The sequence below is a fragment of the Schistocerca piceifrons genome, chromosome 4, assembly GCF_021461385.2.
Source record: "Schistocerca piceifrons isolate TAMUIC-IGC-003096 chromosome 4, iqSchPice1.1, whole genome shotgun sequence".
Classification (NCBI taxonomy): domain Eukaryota; kingdom Metazoa; phylum Arthropoda; class Insecta; order Orthoptera; family Acrididae; genus Schistocerca; species Schistocerca piceifrons.
In genome coordinates this window covers 90,162,857-90,179,595 of record NC_060141.1, presented here as the reverse complement: position 1 = coordinate 90,179,595, position 16,739 = coordinate 90,162,857, and the positions used below count along the sequence as shown (strand labels likewise).

The 16,739-nt window shown below is 37.5% G+C and overlaps 1 protein-coding gene across 1 annotated transcript in view; it reads left to right on the top strand.

Annotated features, from left to right (window-relative positions):
* Nucleotides 1–16,739, top strand: part of LOC124794781 (proton-coupled amino acid transporter-like protein CG1139) — a 139,373-nt gene that overhangs the window by 108,058 nt on the left and 14,576 nt on the right. Inside the window, exons 6-7 of the mRNA XM_047258417.1 lie at nucleotides 13,709–13,793; nucleotides 15,347–15,622. Coding sequence (XP_047114373.1) covers nucleotides 13,709–13,793; nucleotides 15,347–15,622 — 361 coding nt within the window. The remainder of the gene's footprint in view (nucleotides 1–13,708; nucleotides 13,794–15,346; nucleotides 15,623–16,739) is intronic.

The window sequence follows — 16,739 nt, the reverse complement described above, 5'->3', positions numbered from 1 at the left end:
TGGCGGACCGCATTTGCACATCCGTGGTAAACTGTTCGTCCACTGGCGATTAATTATTGGATTTTGTTCCTTATTACATCAGACAGTAATGACGCTGTTCAAGATCAAAAAGTAGTAGCGCACTACGACGCCATCTCAAATAGTTCCTTAGAAACTGATCTTTGTCGTTTCATTTTTCGTCCAGGCAGTACACTTCCGCCTTAGCAATAGTAGATTACCGATAACTAGAGTTTTACCGAAGACATAATAGCAATAACCCATCCGCTTACGCACCAGTAGGCCTAATTTCAGAGGCTGCACTGTAAATTCTTTGAATATCAGCTAGTGATCTCTATCCAAATTGGGCGTCAAACTGCATCAATCTCTCTGTGCCGACTAGATGTCTTCACACTTGTATGGTTCAAATGGCTCTGAGCATTATGGGACTTAACATCTATGGTCATCAGTCCCCTAGAACTTAGAACTACTTAAACCTAACTAACCTAAGGACATCACACAACACCCAGCCATCCCTGACCCCGCCGGGAATCGAACCCGGGAACCCGGGCGTGGGAAGCGAGAACGCTACCGCACGACCACGAGATGCGGGCTTCACACTTGTAATGACGCAACTTGTTGACATTAGAGTTGGTGCCCCCGCCGATGGTGCAGTCACGGGTAACGCTTAACTTCGCTACGCCTTTAATGGACTATTATTTAATGTAGTTAATATTCTTTCAGAAGAATTTAATTCTGTTTGTCAGTGTTTGTGTTATTATTATTATTATTGGTTTTCCCTCCGCGTGAGGCGAGCCAGAGCCTCGGCCGCCTGAGGTTTGCCCGCCGAGTCTTTTGTTGCCAAAGATACTGAGAAGGCGAGCTCCACGACGGCTCATAGATACTGCTCTTTTAAAGCAACACATTACCATTAATTTTTTTCCCTAATTGATTCGAAAGCTTATGGAAAAAGACTTGCATATTAGCTCAGTTGAGCGAAAAGTAATATTAATGAAGAAACATATTATATATCAGCGATGAAAAACGGACTGCATTTTTCGTCATAACGACGAGAAAAAAAAATTGTAATTACGTTTTCTGTGTGAACTGCCTTTTCTGTAATCAAACCTGCTTGCTGAACGGAAATTACAGGAAGGGAACCATTAGGCCTATACACTTCGTATCTTGCCTAACTGCAACATTGCCGTCGCGAAGTGCGCTAGAAGGCAAAAGAAAATACTTTTCGATTCTGCTTCAACAAGCGTTCATTATATCGGGTATTTCAGGTTTCCTATATGAACGTTGTGATATGAAATCTGTGACTTTAGCACCACTCTTCCTTGAAGAAATAACTGTAGCATATGTTAGCATGATGTATTGCTGTATCAGTATGTTTACCATAAAAGGTTTGGTACATAATTCATAGCATTCTCCCATTTACTCAGTAAAAATTTTTCATGATTACATGTGACAGGCAACAGCAGAAAAATAAATACTTTTTGGCTCATAGATGACAAAGGCATTACAGATAAATGAATGATGGACAACTCCAGCCTGAACAGGAGTGGGGTGGGAAATCGCTCTTAAACTTTTATCCAGAAACTTATATAGTTTCTTATTTGTCAGTTCTTATGAATAAAATAGTCAAAATATATCTGGAGCCAAATGGCACAAAATTAATCCTATCTCACTGATTTCTATGTGTAGAATCACATCATAATTTACACTACAAATCTTTCAAACATTTAAAAATATGCTATCCAAACTTTGTCTTTTGTGGGCATCGGTCTAACCAACTGAGCAGAACTCATGCCTTGATTCAGTGTTTCAGTGTGCAGGATTTCTTGCCTACTTTCAACACTACCAAATGATACTTTAACATCGTGTCCACAACCACAGTAGGGATGATGGACAGCTTTGGACTGCATAAGGAGGGGGTAGGAAATTGACTCTTTTTGAGGGAATAACCACGGTATTCACATGAAATGGTTAGGAAAACAGAACACCTCAATCGGAATGGCTGGACCGGGACTAGTACACTCGATTTGAAGCAGGTTTTTCACAAAGTGTTAGGAACATTGTAGCGTTGCTCTTGGGGGACAAAAATAAAAAGAATTGTTACTTTTTTTTAATGTCGAAAAAGTGAATATTTTGGTGGGCCACTTGGCAACAGAATCAGGGATTTATTACGCTATTATAATAACATACGTTGACCATTAAATACCTGAATAAGAGCAGCATATTGATATATATATATATATTTGAGATCGCTCGGAAGAAACATTATCATTTCTGTGCATTTTTATAGTCGCGATGTAGTCATACCCGGATCAACACTAAGGGACCAGAAGATTTATAGACTTTAAAAGAAATGCAACACTACACAATTAAAGAGAGTTGGTTCAGAAATAATAGGAAAACGATAATGTTCCTTCTGCCTCATGCTGCGTTCGGCCCATCAGCGTGATCGTAATTTCTGATGAAGTAACACAAAAATAATTATCATTCAGTTAAATCAGGAGATGGAATCATCAAGGTTAATTTACGAAAATAAGCACACTTATCTTTAACACACGTTTTTTTTTTTTTAATGCTACGTACCTTTTCATATTAAATTACAATAGATGACCATTGTGGTTAAATACTTTATACATAACAGTCAAAATGTCCTCTTGATTCTGTCTGTTCGATATCAGTTACAAGAAACTACATCTTTTGTGATTGGAAAAAATAACAATTAGCATATTCACTCAATATTTTTCACATCAAATATAAAATACAGTTGTGGAACGCAGCAAGTCTGCGTCCGCCTCTCATGGAACACAAAACAGTAAAAGGTGAGGCGCGAAAAGCCTCATTTGTCTTGAAACAACAGAATTCTTTTTTATACCATTAATCGATACATGTACATAGAGATTTACTGGCACCGCGCAAGAACGGCAAAGATAAAGAATAATAGATTCTGTCGCTGCTATGCGATGATTCATTTCTTTTACTTTACAATTGTTCGATAACTTTAGGCCATCAGGCGTTTACTATTGAGCGTATATTAATGTTTGTGAGGCGAAAATTACTAATATTACACTGCCTCCCATGAGGAGGGAAGGAATACCGAAGGTATTACTTTCATCCTCATGCCCATTGGAATATTTGTAATTTTCGGGTGTAACATACAGGTTATTAAAAATTTCATTTCACATTCATTCCATAATAAAAGAATTAACGTTTCAATTTGTAATAAACCATGTTACTCATATCTTCTTTTACTCAGCTTGTTTATAGTCTGGACTCATCTTACTTTGCGTTATATAATAAACTTCCTTTTTATTCCATCACGCTTTTACTTAAGGTTAACGTCAGGCCTTTTTAGAACAATTGCACTGCGTTATCAATCTGTTCATGCTTAATCCTAGGTATCTGTTCACTTCAAAGAGATGTTATTTTATCGCTGGCACAGCACTGTGCTGGAATTTACAAGTTAAATCTACCGACTATTTTACGCTAACAGGTGGTGCCTTATTTACGTCACATTTGAAAATAGGGAATAACCTCATGGAATCGAATCTTTCTCACAACTTTCCTCTTTTGTCTGGACGTTTAAGTATTTCCTTTTAAAACAGGTAATTAATTTGTCCTCGATTAAATTTCACTTACTAATACTAAGCACATATAATCATCATTTTCATATTACTATTTAGTGAGAGAAGTGCATTATTCGCTCCTTCCTGCTCATTCTCAAATTACTATTTAGCGAGAGAAGTGCATTATTCGCTCCTTCCTCTTTCCTCATTTTAGTACCTCGGGGCTAATTAATACCTCTCGAGTACATCATTTTCCTTACATACTAACTTACAACTAAAATTGAAAATCGCCTCTAGGACATGTCCTCCTGTTTACATAAAGATTATTCATGTAAATACTTGTCTGCAACTTATTCTGTATTTTATTTTCCAGACACGTTGTTTTGATACATAAGGTTTCCTTTTAGCACCGGCTAACGTCCGTAGTCAGTTCAGATCCGTTCTTGTTACTCATTGGTTAATCCTGATCTCCAATACCTTAGAATTTTCTTACAGCTTAAATTAACTTAATTCCTGGCGTTATAAAATTTTCTTAAATCTTGATGGTGGAACAATCCTTTGATTTTATTCGTGGCAGGGTCAGATAACAAATAGCTACCAATGTGTGGTTTCCTCATTATCACAAAGGGACCTTCATAAATGTGTTGCCACTTACGATTCTTCTTTAACAACAGGGATGGTTTAAAGTGAGTCCTGACTAATACCTTTTCTCCTTCTTTGAAATCTATAACTCTGTTTATCTTCTTATCAAATGCCTTTTTTCGGAGGTTAGCATACGTTGTCAATGATATGAGAGCTTGCCTGATTTTTGCGTCTAGGTCCAATTCGTTGTCTTGTAACTTTGGAAGGGGGTCTATCCATTCATTCCTCTCTTTTGATCTTGACATTAGCTCATGTGGCGTGAATCCGGTCGACAGATGAGGAAGGTGGTTTACAATCTGTTCGAATGGTGTTACGAAGTCTACCCACTTAGATTGCTTATTCGGAATGTACGTCCTTATAAATCTGTTAAATTCTTTGAAGATTCTTTCTGTCGGATTCGATTGCGGTCGAAACAGGGATATCAAAATTTGTTTGATTCCATGGCGAGCAAGAAATGCACGCCACGGGCGTGATGTGAAATTTGAAGCATTATCAGACAAAATTGATTCTGGAACCCCGAATCGTGGGAAATAATCATTTTCAATGCGACGAATTATTGGATTTGCACAAGAAGATTTTACTGCGTACAGTCTTATGTGCTTAGAAAAATTGTCCAGGATTGCTACTAAGTATTTAGCGCCTCCCCTACCGGTGGGTAGTGGACCTGCTAAATCAATACTAAGAAGCTGGTTTGGCCTTTCAGCAACTATTGGATTTAGTGGAATTGAAGTGGAAATGTTTAAGGATTTTGCCTTTTGACAGATGACACAGTTTCTCAATAATTTATGAATTCTCTGGTGTAGATTCGGAACATAACAGTAAGTCGAGATTTTCCTTTTACATTTTTCTGGTCCGTAGTGACCCCATGAAATGTGAGTGTACCACAGAAGATGTTCAATGAAATTTCGAGGGATGCAAACACACCACCTCTCAGATGACTCAGACGTCTTATGAAATAGCACTTGGTTATGAACTTTATAAAACTTGGACAACTTGTGGGCTGGATTTTCGCGAAGAATTTGTATAACCTTTTTCCATTTTGGATCTGTATTTTGAAGAATCTGAATCTGCCTACATAACTGAAGAAAATACTTTCTGTGAATTGGATCTTTCATTAACAAAACTTTATAATTAGACATTTGTTCCACCAGTTCGCTGGTTTCTAGTAAGCCCTCAGGTGAGCGAGAAAGTGCGTCTGCTATAACATTATCTTTACCTTTTATATATACAATATCAAAGTCATATTCCTGCAGGAATAAGCACCATCGAGTAAGACGAGGGTGTTGCAACTTGCATGTAAGGAGGAATGATAAGGCTTGATGGTCTGAATAGACTTTAATTTTTCTTCCATAGATATAATAGTTAAATCGCCTAAAAGCCCATATTACGGCAAGTGCCTCCAACTCCGTAACCGAATAAGACTTCTCACACTCTGATAACACTCGACTCGCAAAGCTAATCACTTGGATTTGCTCGTGTCCATTTACTAATTGAATCTGGAAAAGACAAGCGCCGATACCCACAAAGGAAGCGTCTGCAGTAATACAAAATTCCTTATCCATCTGAGGATGATGGAGAATGTTACTGTTAACCAGACTGTCTTTAATTTTCTTAAATCCGTCTTGGCATTCCGGCGTCCAATTCCAATGTGAATTCTTTTTTAAAAGGTTGTGAAGAGCGGGATTGTTCAATACCTGATTGGGAACAAAACGTCTGAAAAATGACGTAAGACCGATAAATCCTCTCAGTTGCCTTTTTGTAACAGGGGTTGGAAAGTTTTTTATAGCAGATAATTTTTCCGGGTCGGGTTTAATTCCTTCAGGGGTGATGATGTGCCCTAAAAATTTAATTTCACTTTTTCCAAACTTGGATTTCTTAAGATTTGCTGTAACACCATACTCTCTGAATCGTTGAAATATCTTTTGCAGAAGGGCCACATGATCTTCCCAATTTTTCGATGCTACAAGAACGTCATCCACATAGACTGTTACCTCATCTAAAAGTTCAGGACCTAGTACATAGTCAAGGGCAGAAATAAAAATTCCGGAACTCACATTTAGTCCAAACGGTACAACTTTGAAATGGTAAGATCTACCTGCAAATATAAACGCAGTGTACTTCCTAGACTCCTGCGCAAGTTTTACTTGCCAGTAACTGCTTTTCAAATCAAGGGTACTCAAATACTTAACTCCATGAAACTTCTGCAGATGCTCTTCAAGAGCCTCTGGTCTCGTTCTTATGGGTACTATAATTTTATTGATTAATCTTGCATCTAGGACTAGCCTTACGCTACCATCTGATTTTAGCACAGACAATAAAGGACTCGAATAAGGTGAATGAGATACTTCTATCACATTCCAGCGTAACATTTTCTTGATCTCACACTTGACAGCTTCGCGTCTCGCATATGGAATGGAATAGCTTGTTCTACAGTAGGTTGAATGGGGCAGGACATCCATTCGATATTCAAAGCCTTTTATTAGTCCAGGTTTCTTAGAAAATACTTGAACGTAATCTGTTAACAAATTGTAAAGCTCATTCTTCTGTTGTTTGGATAATTCAATGGACTCACTAGCTTTACCGTATAATTCATTCTGACCGGGAATTAGGTCTTTATACTCATCGTCATTAACACTTTCAAGATCTGTCATGTCTTCTGTCTGACTGTACTGTTGTCTTTTAGTCCATGGCCGTACTGCTGTTTGAAGCACCCCAAAGTTTGTCTTCACCTTACTTCTTAACAAATTTACAGTTACTTGTTGCTGGCTCGCTACTAGAGTACAGATTCCACACTCGATGTCAATTTTAGCTTTCGTCTGCCTCAAGAATTCCATACTCAGGATACATGGCACTGATAGGTTTTTAACAATAAGAAAAATGCACGTTACTGAAATAGAGTCTATCTGGATTTGAAGCTGAGTCTGAAGATTTACACGTTGTGTTAGTGGACCAATTGCTCCCGATATGGTGCAACCTTGAATTGGAAGTGATAAAACTTTGCATACAGAGGATATTTGCTTAAATAAACATAAAGATAAGACATTTATATTAGCTCCTGTATCTACAATAGCTGTTACAGGTATGTTGGCAATTGATACCCTTATGGAAGCTTGAACTTGTTCGTCCCATACGTCATCATTGTCTTTCGTCTCAGTGTCTGCTACTAGATCATCCCGTAAGTTTGTCTCTTTGTCATACCTAATTGCTTTAATTTCGTGTGGACTAAGGGACAGGGTGCCCCCATTCAAACCTGCAGCATCCTCTAGGAGGCTCAAAGGTGCTGCTTTTAATTTTCCGCTCGACGCTTACTATCCTGCTGATTTATATTTCTTAATGTTTCTTCCGTCTGGAACTGGTGTTGGTTTTGTGGTACGAACTCGGTTGGAAACGGATCTTGTTGTCCTGGCGTATTCGCTTGCGCATAATAAATTTGCGTATTATGCGGGCGTTTAGGCTTCAGAGTTCCCGAAGGTCCGTTCGCTTGTTGCGTGAAGTGTATATTTTGTGGCTGAAAGGTATTTTGCTGTGGCTTGTGTTGATTGTAACCGTTACTGAAAGGTGTACATTGGTCTCCACCTTGATTATGCCATTTATTTCTTTTCCACTGTCGATTTGAATCGTAAGACTGATCGTTTTGATAATTACCGTTGATCGGTTGCGTGTTTCCATATTGCTGGGGCTGTGTGCTATAATGTGTATTTTCGTACTGAGGTGGTGACGAATTATATATTGGATTGTATCTCTGGCCGTTATTGTACTTATTTTTGTATTTGCTGTTGGAGTACGTAGTGTGTTTATTTTTGAAACCGTTGTGGGGTTGGTACTGGCTGTCGCTGTGACGCGCTTTCGCTCGGCCACCATTGTTGCCTGCGTATTCTGTATTGTGCTGGCCGCCTGCACTGAAGTGGGCGTTGCCAACATCAACTCTAGCGTCCTCGTAAATCAGATCTAACGAGTCTAACACAGATAGGAAAGTGTCCGTATCGTCCTCAGACACGTTTACTAACTTTTCTCTGATCGCAATCGGTAGCTTAGTTTTTAGAATCATAATAACGTCTTTGGCGGTGATCGGCGAATCCCAGAACTTGATTTTCGCTAAATACTTTTCAAAATATCTTCTCAAACTACCGCGCTTACTGTTAAACACTTCGGCGTTGTAAACCTCTTTTCTCAGGCGCTGCTGCACACCAGAACTCCAGAATTTAGCTAAAAACATCTGTTCAAACTCTTTGTAACTCTTACAAGAGTCGACCATTTCGGTTCCCCATAAGGCAGCATCGCCTACGATAAATCCACTAACGAATTGAATTCGCTGGCGGTCACTCCAGCTACTCGGGAAAATTCCTGAAAAATTTCGGAGGAACACTATAGGATGAATTTCTCTTTTCTGTGGGTGAAAGGTCGGAAAAATACGATGTTTGATCACGCTTTCCTCCTGCATCAAACTGACAAAAGTGGGTGGGCTGGTACTCTGGTTAACTTGTGCTTCTATAGAACTATGAGTTTGAGCGTTAACAAATGGTGAACGGTAATGTACCTGCTGTTGTTCATTACTTCGTGGTGAATTATTCCAGTCTCCTGACTCGGGTGGCAGGGAATTTTCAACTTGACATTTTAGTGTACGAACTTCATCAACTATCTGTTGACGCCATTCAGGTAAATCTTGAGCTAACGTTCGTCTTATCTGGCCTAATTCTGACATCACCGTGTCTCCTGTTTTTCCAGGGGCTGCCAATATTTCAAAGGCCACGTTTTTGACAGTTTCCCTGAGTTCGTTCTTGACCTTGTTTTCTATGAATCCGTCTTTGTTTTTAATCCACTCTTGGTAGTGATCCGACAATGCTTCAGCATGTGCCTTAACAGTATTCTTTATTTGGTCCTCTACATTAAGAGTCTCAATCTGTTTCGAAAGATCATCAACAACATTCTCGATCGTGTCTACTGCGGTTTTAACTCCTTTGACCTCATCAGAGATTGCCGTATAATCTTCTTTTAAGGTCGCAGCTTGTTTTTGATATTCTATCACTTTTGAATTTATCTCTCCCTTGGCTGCTTCGATTTTTTCATCTAACCGTTTTGAAATATCCTCTATTTTTGACTCTACTTGTGTGTCAATTTCTAGCCTCATGATCGTGATCTGACTGCTGATTTGGCTTTGGACATTACCCAACAGGGTATTTAAATCAGCTGTTATGTCTGCCTTTAGTTCGGCCTTTACCGAATTTAACCGTGTATTTAGGTCATTTATCTCCGTTTGCAGATCTGTTTTTTGCACAGATTTGTAAGGACCTGATTTTTATTATGCCGTCTTTCGGCCTTCTCCTTTTCTTCGCGGGCCTTTTCATCTAATTTTTCCTGCTTTTCACGTTCCTGTTTTTGCGCCTCTCTCTGTCTTTGACTTTCAAACTTGCGTTCCATTATTGCTTCGATCATTGCAGCCAAGTCATTTTTTTCAAAAGCGGGAATAGTTTGCACACTAGGACCAGCTTCTAAAACTTCGGTCGAGGCTGCTTCTGCCTCCGCTCGTGTACCGATCGCGCGTGATCGTAATGGATAGTGAGGTCCATTCGCATCACCGCTGTCGTCTGGTTTTGTTTGTGTCCGCTGTTTACCGTCAGCCATGTTCATGAATTATTTGTCAAACGTCAAAATGCTACAGATATTGTTTGTCACTGCCGTCAGTCGTTTGTCTGTGACGTAGTGCTATGGCTTACTGGGACCTAAGATAAAATTTTAACTCTGGGTAACAACTGACGTTCATTTACGCCAAGAAGACAAGATGGTTCCTACTAATTACAAACAAATGAAATATCACACGTTTTACCAGTTTTGAGCGTAGTTATCCGCCATATCGTAATTTTTTTTATGCACTGACAACAATGGTACACTTTCACTGAATTTAACTACATAAGAATGGACTATGGACAAATTGAAATAAAGCTGTTTCAAGGCAAGGAAAGACAGGTTTACGTTCTGATCAACTCGAAAGATGCTACGTCACTACGAAAGCTTGGCTACTGCGTATAAAAATTTGACTTACTATGGCTGTCTTGATAATGATACAGCTGGATACTCGCGTTTTTTTGGTAATTTCATCAATCGTTCTTCTGAATTAATTAAAAGGTTTTCCCACTTCTCTTTCTCGGTTGAATTGCATCCACATGAAAAAATGAAACAGTTATTAGAACAAGCAAAGAAAATTTTTTAAACACATACATGAAATGATTTTTTTATCAAGTCCCTGTTCGGGCGCCAAGTGTAGCGTTGCTCTTGGGGGACAAAAATAAAAAGAATTGTTACTTTTTTTTAATGTCGAAAAAGTGAATATTTTGGTGGGCCACTTGGCAACAGAATCAGGGATTTATTACGCTATTATAATAACATACGTTGACCATTAAATACCTGAATAAGAGCAGCATATTGATATATATATATATATTTGAGATCGCTCGGAAGAAACATTATCATTTCTGTGCATTTTTATAGTCGCGATGTAGTCATACCCGGATCAACACTAAGGGACCAGAAGATTTATAGACTTTAAAAGAAATGCAACACTACACAATTAAAGAGAGTTGGTTCAGAAATAATAGGAAAACGATAATGTTCCTTCTGCCTCATGCTGCGTTCGGCCCATCAGCGTGATCGTAATTTCTGATGAAGTAACACAAAAATAATTATCATTCAGTTAAATCAGGAGATGGAATCATCAAGGTTAATTTACGAAAATAAGCACACTTATCTTTAACACACGTTTTTTTTTTTTTAATGCTACGTACCTTTTCATATTAAATTACAATAGATGACCATTGTGGTTAAATACTTTATACATAACAGTCAAAATGTCCTCTTGATTCTGTCTGTTCGATATCAGTTACAAGAAACTACATCTTTTGTGATTGGAAAAAATAACAATTAGCATATTCACTCAATATTTTTCACATCAAATATAAAATACAGTTGTGGAACGCAGCAAGTCTGCGTCCGCCTCTCATGGAACACAAAACAGTAAAAGGTGAGGCGCGAAAAGCCTCATTTGTCTTGAAACAACAGAATTCTTTTTTATACCATTAATCGATACATGTACATAGAGATTTACTGGCACCGCGCAAGAACGGCAAAGATAAAGAATAATAGATTCTGTCGCTGCTATGCGATGATTCATTTCTTTTACTTTACAATTGTTCGATAACTTTAGGCCATCAGGCGTTTACTATTGAGCGTATATTAATGTTTGTGAGGCGAAAATTACTAATATTACAACATGTAAAAATCAATGCTAAAGATTGTCTTCACAGTAAGCACCAGACATCAGTCTTAATGATGAAATAGCTTTTCCTTAGGTGAAAAAAAAAAAAAAAAAAAAAAAAGGTGGTTGTCTTTGAGTTCAGCAGACCATACTGCTGGCGAACATGTTGTGTAAACTGATTGGGGATATCCCAGCTAATGACCCTATCCTAAAGCAACATATTCAGAAAATTCTATCGTCAAAACCCACCGTTCATAATGCATTGTGGTTGCATGCCCATTATCTCTGCAATGTCAGTTAATAAAAACTTTTGTTCACTAAGTCGACAATGAAGTGGAATTATGAGGAGCTGACAGATACACATCTCATGCAGCATGGAGTGATGAGTAGTGTGTAACAGATCAGAAATGCACTGTTGATTGATGGCTCACACTTTGAACTCATGCTGTAACCATGCAAATGTCTCAGGTTCAGAACACAGTTCTATTTTTGTCCATGGCACAATATCATCACTTAATAAGATATTAATTATCTGTATGTGGATCAAATCATGAGCCAGGTTGGAGATGTTAATAATAAAGTCAATCTGTCATCTTTTAGATAGGATTTTTACTTTACCAACGCACATTTCAAAGCATAGCATCATCAGGGCTTCAATTAGTTATCATATGACTGTCATTGTGATGTCAACACTCCAGAAACTTTTACATGTGGAAATAAGTTATTGAGTAACTTATACCCACAAACTTGTATTCAACATGTTATATATCACTGTACAATCAAAAGCGTCTGTGAAGGTTATTTTGTTTTAGACCTGTTCAGCTTGTTACATTGAAAATGATTACTGCTAACAGATTAATGCTGTTAGGGTATGGTACAAGTGTAAATGGGAGCTAGTATCTCACCAATAAGCAGTTTACAGCATTGAAAATCTGAAAGAACATATGGATTTTATAAAAAGTGGAACAATTGCTTGAAATGTCACAAAATGTTTCTAAACCATTGCCAGGTAATTGTAAACAACTTACGAAGAGAAAAACCCTGAGAGTGCTTCATTATTCTGTTGTTGAAGACCCATTAGAAGAACAAATTCTTGATGTAAGTTCAGAGGAAGATTGGGAATCATATAGAAGAAATTAAATGGAAGTGTTAGCAGTATCTACAGAGAAGGAAAAGAGCCAATCAAAATCACAGGAGAAACTGAAACCAATAAGCAAGCAGATAGTGTGTTTGTAGTTACTCTGTATGAAAATAAACATTACCCTAGTGTTATTGAAAGTTTTATCAAATATGGTGCAACCATAAATATCATGATGCTATCTCTTGATAACTGGAAGTGGCCTGTAAATAAAAAGATACTTTTTCATAAATGATATGATATAGTTGAAGGTATAAACCCCTCAAGATGGTTAAGCAAAAAGAGGTATTTTCCCAGTGCCAGAGCTGGATAACTCCAGCTCGGTGGTGATAAAATTGTGCAAAATATGTTCCTGACATAGTCAATGACATTTTGACACACCATCTTACCTAATGAAGCACTGGTCTTTTCTTTGATAACAAAATAACACTACTTTTATTCATGTTTGTTACTTTTTTTACATTTCAAACAAAAAAAGGTTGCACTACCCTGAATTTTTATTATTTTTGTCCCTCCATTCCCAAAATTACATAAATGTTGATTTACTATGATCTTGTAAGATAACAACTAATTTTAAAGAGGGTAACATTGTCCCAAGCTGTTATCCTGTCTTAAAATAATGTTTATATTCTGGGGTTACTTTGCTCCAATTATTAAAACATTATAAAATATCAGATATAAATCTTTGGTACCTTAGTATGTTATTATACGCTTTGTAAATTCTAATCTCATTTCCAAAATTCATTTTACAAAACCAGTATGCATTATATGATTTTGTTTGAAAAAGTCTCCAAAAGTGGATCGAAGTAACCCCACTTTAGGTTATATGAATTTTACTGATTTCTGTTGTATATGACATCACAGTTAGGTAACTTCCATGTGTTGTTGACACTTCTATATGAGCATGTTCATGTAACACTGTAAACAATGTGTGGAAGTTACTTGTGTAATGTGTGAATTTCATCTCTTGGCTAAACTAATGCCAGCAATGTTAAAAAGTGTGCAGCACCCCTCCAGCACAGGTGCTGCCTAACGGCAAGCACTGATGTGAGTCTTAGTGATACAGTGGACACAATGCAGCCTCCTCTCAGCACAGGTTCTAATGACATGTTTTTAATCCAGGTGGCTTGTTGATGTCTTCCTCTGCATAACCCAGCTTGGCTTCTGCTGTGTCTACTTTGTGTTCGTCGCCAACAGCATCAAGCAGGTAGATGTTCACACTTTTTTTTCTAAAATCTTGTCATCCACAGCACGCCATTTTATCCTAGAAAATAGTTTCTGAAGTACCAAAGCTGTTTACTCCATGAACCCACAAAGCTTGAATCCACCCCTGAGAGTCAGTAAATTACATGCTCTAACACTTTTAGTTAATCTCAGATCTGCACCTGACTAACCTACAAATTGTTCTCTTTTATTGTTCCATTTTAAATCATTTCTCATCTACAATAGTAAATATTTAGCAGTTATAATTATTTCTACTGATCGGCATTCATGTACTCAAACAATAATGGTTTGTTTCAACTATTTATGTGCAAAACTTTAGATTTATTAATGCTTTGAGTCAAATGCCATTCCCTGCACTAAACACCAATCCCCTGCATGTCTCCCTGCAGGTTTTTCTGCATTTCACAAGTCTTTTAGAGTCACACCTTCCTGTACACAACAGAATCATTGATGAACAACCTCAGAAAGCTTCCAACATTATCCATCAGATTTTACATATATTTCATATCTTGAATGGAGCAGTTATTTCTATTCACTAAAACTCATTCACAAGATGGTGCAATATTCTGTAAGCTTATATTTTGAAGTTAAAAGTTATCAGGATTTTGTACTGCATGACTGAGATTTTGTACCACATCATTCTTTCCATAATATTTGAATCAATATGGGAAACATTCTCCTTAAATTGAATTTGTGAAATTCTGACATTGCACCACAGTGGGTGGCCTGTTTCCAGAAGAAGGCCTCAGAAAAAGGCCAGAACATTGGATACAAAGATTCTGGAAAGAATGGTGCAGTACAAAATCGTGAAAACTTGTAAATAATTGAGAATAGCTGCAAAATACTATCTCTTTAAGTTCATATTTTGATCACTGCGAGACAGTGTGGAACACTATCAAATATCTTCTGGGATTCAAGGAACACAGAATCATGCTGGGCACCATCACTTTTAACTCTCTAGGTCTCATGAACTAAAAGAAGAATCCAAGTTTCACATAAATTCATTTCGTAGAATCCATGTTCTTTCCAACAGGTGAGATATTCATTCTTTAAAACATTCATACTACAGAAGCACATAAGTTGTTCCATAATTCTATAACATTGGTAATCTAGGCCTCTAATAATGTTCATCATCCCAACGAGTTATTCTGTAAATAAGAATGATTCCTCAGTGCACCACATTGTTAAGTGACAAATCATAAACTGCTACTAGAGAGAAGCAATTTGTGTTGGATAATCATAACAGTACATTTATCTCATTAGATCCATTAGCCTTCTGTCTGTCGAGTGGCCTGAAGATTGGGTGCTTTTTTTTCTATTCTGTTGTCATGTATTTCAGCATCTGTCATTTTAACATTTATTTGGTAGCTGAAAGGAATTTTTTGTGCAATTTTTCAAAAGTAGGTCTTTTGTGTTAACTTGTATCTGTATGACTGATCATTGAGCAAATGGTATTTCCTAAGTAAGATCTAGTTGTAAATGGCTCAGAGGTTTAGATAACACAGTGCCTATTGTAACGTCCTGTTCTCCCTGCAGGTGGTCGATGAGTATGCGACGCCATTGGATGTGCACATCCACATGGCGCTGGCATTCGTGCCCATATTGCTGAGCTGCTGGATCCGCTCACTTAAGTTCCTGGTGCCAGTGTCACTCTTGGCAAATGTGTTCATGGCAGTTGGTGTTGTGGCCACCCTCTACCGGGTCTCCCTGAATCTGCCCAGCATTTCAGAGAGGGAGCTCTTTATCTTTGACTGGGCCAAACTGCCTCTCTTCTTTGGGACCACCATCTATTCCTTTGAAGGAATTGGACTGGTAAGAGACCTATTAAAGGTGCACACTGTTTATTGATAACATGTTTCTTTGTTCACCTTTTCTGGGAGTAGTTCATGGCAGGAAGTTTGTGCATGGGTGTAAGAGTTATAGACCACAGATAACGGTATGTGAATCAATATTGCATATCTTTTTTCCCCTGCTGATCTTGCGAGCTTGGGATCATGTGGCAATTTAAATTCCTTCACATTGGCTCTTTCTCTTTATCTCCAAAATTCTTTTAGCTTTTCATTGTGCCTCTTCCTTCAGTCTTCAGATCACTCCCCAACACTTCTCTTACTGCTTCCACTTTGCAACCCATCTAAATGTGACACTTTCCTTCTGAAAATCTCTCTTTTTGCTTCTTCTTCAGCTTTTATGTTGTGTGCTTCTAAATCTTTAACTTCTTTGACAGCCTATTGTCATTCATCCTGTATAAACATTAAAAAATATCAGTCTTCTTTTCCTTATTGTTTCTGTTATTATTTTCAGATGTTGATGTATTTCATCAATGTTTCTTATTTTCCAGGCTTCTCTAGTCCTTATTGGACAATTTTTTTCCTTGTGATTATTCCCTCTAATATTTCTAGTTTATCTAACCTATAATTCAGTGCCAAGCACTGATCTGCATACAAGCATTCAGGTCTGACTAACATACTCCAATTTATTCTTTTTGCAATTCATGATATGTACATTTTATTGTCAATATTTTTTATTCTATGTAGAATTTCCATGTTGTGTATCTTTTCATTTATAAAAGATTTTTGTCCAACCCATTTTCTTGGATTCTCTCCTATATAATTGAATTAAGATTTTCTATTTGACCTATATCTTTCTGTAACAATTTAGTTGCATTTTTTCTGTAAGCAGTAAATTTAGTACTCTCTGTAGAAATTCTTAAACCTGCTGTGTCACCGACCTGTTTCGAGAGTCTGACTTGTATTTGTGCATCTGCTGGATTTTCAGGTAGTACAGTAAAATCATCTGTAAATATCAGGCAGTTTAATTCAATACACTGTTTCTTTTTTCCCCACTTCACTGGTTAAGATATTCTTTTAATTTATCATTCCAATTTTTATAATTTACATTAACATACATGGGGTTAAGCCTGCACCTTTAT